At 60.2% G+C, this 4,443-nt stretch overlaps 1 protein-coding gene across 2 annotated transcripts; it reads right to left on the bottom strand.

Annotated features, from left to right (window-relative positions):
* Positions 1 to 265: 265 nt before the first annotated feature.
* On the bottom strand, positions 266 to 2,431 carry DUSP23 (dual specificity phosphatase 23). 2 transcript variants are annotated; one of them, XM_035009915.1, is made up of 3 exons: positions 2,100 to 2,431; positions 1,582 to 1,763; positions 266 to 766 (listed from the first exon to the last, which is right to left on the bottom strand). In XM_035009915.1, exons 1-3 carry the CDS (start codon positions 2,364 to 2,366, stop codon positions 646 to 648), a joined length of 570 nt encoding a protein of 189 aa, XP_034865806.1. In that variant the 5' UTR covers positions 2,367 to 2,431; the 3' UTR covers positions 266 to 645. The 2 variants fall into 2 exon arrangements, with proteins under 2 accessions (XP_034865806.1, XP_034865807.1); XM_035009916.1 differs by lacking the exon at positions 266 to 766 and having other exon boundaries at positions 1,355 to 1,763; positions 2,100 to 2,426.
* Positions 2,432 to 4,443: the final 2,012 nt, after the last annotated feature.

Here is a 4,443-nt window from a genome sequence, read left to right as displayed (position 1 = left end):
AGGGTAAGGGCAGAGTTTTTCATTTCAAGTCAACTCTTACTTATTTAAAAACCGATTTCCTTAAGCACATAATTATATGTTTATTTCCCGGAGGAACTCCTGAGGCAGCGGAGATCTGCTTAAATTATGGGGACGGAGGCTGCACACAGGGCTCTAACGGGGTTAGAAAAATGTTCTGTCTCCCTTGAAGGAGCCTTGGGAGGAAGCGAAGGGCAGGTTCCTGTCCTGCAGTGCAGGAGATGTGGGGAGGGGGGAGCGCGGGAGGAGGGAGCGCGGGAGGAGGGGAGGGCAGCGAGGGTGAGGACTGGTTGTCCCACCCGCTGGGGCGGTATCAGGGCGGACGTGCACCCCGGGGAGCAGCTTCAAGCCTCCCTGGTAGGCGGAGGGAAGGGATTCAGGAAGCGCACCACCCGCACGCTTCCTGCCTTCGCGCGCGCGCACACACTCACACACACTCACACACACTCCCCTTTGGACGGGGCCCTGGTTTGCACCAACAAACAGCCTGGGATGCTGCCGGGAGCAGCAGGTGGGGTGCGGGGGCCTCCGTGCCTGGAGTTGGGGGTTCCTCACACGCCCCGCCTGGCTTGGTGGTGGGGACCAAGGGAATAGGATGGAGTATGGAGTCCTCGGCTCTGACACACCTCAGAGGAAAGGGGGAGACGTCTTGCGGCCTGTCTCCCCCTCCCGGAGACAAACGGCGAGACTCTGGCTGGTGGGATAGCGTGTGAGAGAGTGTTGGATGGGGGCTGAGTTGGGTGGGCGGCTGTGGAAAGGAGAAAGATGTGTCAGGAGCAGGTGCCTTAGGCCTGCCTTTGGCCTAGGCTACGCAGGATGGGGGCCTCAGGGGGACCCTGGCCTCCTCCCTCCGTCTCCACTGCATCTGGAATGCGTGTCACAGGGGAGCTGAGCAGCCCAAGGTGTCCAGCCCTTGGGAGCTGGAGATGGTGGCTATCTGTGAGGACAACATGCAGGCCTTCTCTGTCTCGAGACGATGACACACGAGGGGCAGGGGGGCCTGGACTGGGGGGTTGTGTCCACAGGGGCTCTCCTGGCCTGTTAGCATCAGTCACCCGGGGCTGCTGGGGATTTGGGCCCTCTTCATTGACCAGCTCCCCCGGGGACACATCAAAGGTCAGCAGAGAACACGAGAGTCTCAGCATCTTAGGGAGGCTGAAGGCCTGGCCCACCCTTCCACTTCCTACAAGTGTCGCCTTGGGCCTGAGCCTCAGCTACCTCACCCAAAGAGCAGGGTGGTCTTGCTGCCATCCCAGGTCACAGGGCTCTGGTGAGGCTCACATTTGTTGACGTGTGGGCATGCTTGGTAAACTGCAAGGTGCTATGCACTATGGGCTGGTTCTTAGAAGTTATTTATTCAGGGAAGCAGCAGAGGGACGCCCCCAACCCCCAGTGCGGCTGCACCCAGCTCCTCAGTCGGCACCGGCCTGCGGGGAACAGCTACTCAGTCTCCCGAGCCAGCAGGAGCCGGGGGGCTTAGCTTTCAGTGCACGTCCGTGTCTCTGGCCCCACTGAACACATGGGTCAGGGCCCGGGACGCAGACAGGAGCTGAGGCCCCTTACTTAGTCCGCTGGTAGAACTGGAAGACGGCTTTCTCCTGATCGTACGTCTCGATGGAGCCGGGTCGAAGGCGCCGGATTTCAGCGACGGCATCTCCGGCAGCCAGGCCCCGCTCCTTCACCAGGTAGCAGGCCAGCATGGTGCCCGTGCGGCCGAAGCCCAGGGCGCAGTGCACCCCCACGGCCTGGGAAGAGGGAGCTTGATGGGGTGGAGCCTGATGCCCTCCCCAGCCCTTGGGCCCCTCAGTCTTCCTACAGGCCCAGGCCTTGCAGGGTCCTCAGGCTCTCGGGGGCGAGAAGTGACATCAGGAGAGCGCTCAGGGGCGAGAAGTGACATCAGGAGAGCGCCCAACGGCCTCTGCTTTCCCCCGTCTCCCTCCAGCTCACACCCCTCGCCGCTTCCCCGCGGCCTCCCCCTCCCGCCCCCGGCTTCACGCCCCGTCCCCGCAGGTCCCTTCCGGGCCCGGCCCGCCTCCCCCCGCCCTGTCCCCCGCTGACCGCGGCAGGCCCCGCCCGCTGACCTCCCCGCGCGCGTTGGCCTCGTCCACTATCCGCACGAAGCGGTCGATCTGCTCGGGGGCCGGCGGGCAGAAGTCCGGGACGCGCAGCCGGTGCAGCGTGAGGCCGGGGCAGCTGTCGCTGTGCGGGGGCCCGCGCTCCGTCAGGGACACCAGGTGCCGCACGCCCTGGTCCCACAGGAACTGGTAGTGCGCGGGGAGCCGCGGCAGCGCCAGCCCCGCCAGCCGGCCCGGGAGCACCCACGAGAAGTTGGGGGGCTGCACGCCCATGGCGGCGGCAGGACACGCCCCGCCCGCCCCCTCGTGCCCCGCGCCACCCACCGGCGCCCGCGCCCTGCGACCACGTGGGCTCCGCGCCCCGTCCGGCGCCGCCCCGCTCCGCCGCGGGGATTGGTTGAGCCGCCCCGGGGGCGGGGCTGAAGCGCCGGCCCCGGGGCTCTGAGTGACGGGACGGGCGCCGCGATCCGGCCCCGGTCCGGAGCAGCGCCCTCGTTGATTGGTTCGGTTTCAGCACTGGGCGGGACTACCGCAGCGGAGCGCACGGGGATTGGTGGAGCTACCCAAACGGCCGGGAGGCAAACCCAGAGGGAACGATGAATCGCCTGGTGCGGACGAGGCAACCCGGGGTCGGGCTCTGCTGCTCCCTGACGGCTGGTGGCCGTTATTACACCAGTGTCCACGGCCCCTGCTGTGCCAGGGCCTGGCCTCCTGGGGTCTGACTTTCTTCACCGGGGACGCCCAAGGGTTCCTCCTCGGGGGAGGAACCTCCTCTGCGGTGACGGACTGGCCCTTATCAGTGACTTGCTGAACCTGTCCAGTGAGGGCGATCGCCGCTGTGCGGAGGACTCTTCTCATTTTCCATTGCTGGGATTATTAAAAAATACTGGGCTGTCATCTGCCGCCCTGAAGTTCTATCCGCGATAGTAATTATAGACCAGTGATAATAACCCACGACATAAGAATGAACGTTTATTGAGCATTCGCCATATGCCAGACACCATTCTTAGCACTTTACCTGTGTTAACTCATTTAATTGCCACAATAATCTCATGAGGCAGGTAATCTAATTAACCCTACTTTACAGATGAGGAAACTGAGGCTCCAGAGAGGTTCAGGAACTTGAGCGAGGTGACTAATGGTCTGGGTATTTGAAACCGGACAGCCTGGCTCCGGCATTTTTAACGCCCAGTGTTATTTCCTAAAGTTAAATGGAAGGATGCTGCCTCTTCACATGGCCACCCTCACACTCCCAAATATCATCTGTGTAAACAACTGCAGGATTTCTCTTAATATTTTATGACTTCTCTGAGTCACCCTCTCATGGGGAGACCAGAGTTCACTGGTGTTGTTTGTAGAGGTAGAGACCTAGCTCTGAACGCAGCGTCTTGGCTGTGATCTGACCCGTCGGTATCCTCATTTGAACAATGTGCTCCTAGTGATGCAGACTAATTATAATTATGAAAATAGTTAACCCTTGTTGAATTTGCTTATGTACCAGGCCCTGCGCCAAAGGCTTTCTGGAAGAACAACACGTGGACCATATTTTTGTGTCTTTTTTGTACACATGTAATCTGAGGCTTAGACAAGTTGGTTAACTTGGCCAAGGACACGCAACTGGTTTGTGGCTGGGCTGGCAAGCCAAGGCCTCTCTGAATCCAAGCCCAGGGCACTTAGCCATAAAGATGTACTTCCCTTCCCCTGTCCCCACCTGCCACTGACACGCATTTGACCATTTAAAGCTCTGGTTCCAGTAAAATGGAAAGGAATTTTTCTTCCGCCAAGTTCGGAGGCTCCCCTGACCCTGTGGAAAATCCGCTTACCAGTTAACGAGACAAGGCTGAAGCGCTGCCTCCACCTACCCTCGCCAGGTGCCAGGAGCTGCGCGATCCCCTCTTGCCTCCCCTTCCCTGCGATCTGAGCCTTGAGGAGGCCCTTCCTGTTGCCAGTCCCATTTCCCACCAACTCCTGATCAATCTTCTTGCCCATCCGCATCCGTTCCTTACCCTCCTTGCCTGCTGTGGCTCCCCAGGGTTTCTGGCTGCCCTGACTTTGGAGACAAGACTCCGGCATGTGCTTCTTCCAAGCTGAAACTTTCTTGGTCCCTTTGTCTTGCTCTCCTTTCTTTGCTGCCTTCACTCATTAGAGAAAAACTTCCCACATCACTCCCCACACCCCATGCGCTTCCTTGCCTCCTTACCTCAAGGCCTATCTTTTTCAGAGGGAAGACATTTCTGGGGCTGGAGACAGAGATTCTCTTCTCTCCTGAGCCCCTAACTGTGACTTTCCACTTGTGCAGGTCTCTGCATGGGCAGGAGAGCATCCTTCCACCTGCCTGGACCTCCTTTAG

Source organism: Mirounga leonina, unplaced genomic scaffold (genome assembly GCF_011800145.1).
Source record: "Mirounga leonina isolate KUSES-001 unplaced genomic scaffold, KU_Mleo_1.0 Mir_154, whole genome shotgun sequence".
NCBI lineage: Eukaryota > Metazoa > Chordata > Mammalia > Carnivora > Phocidae > Mirounga > Mirounga leonina.
The sequence above is the reverse complement of the archived record's forward strand: the minus strand, read 5'-3'. Positions and strand labels throughout refer to the sequence as shown.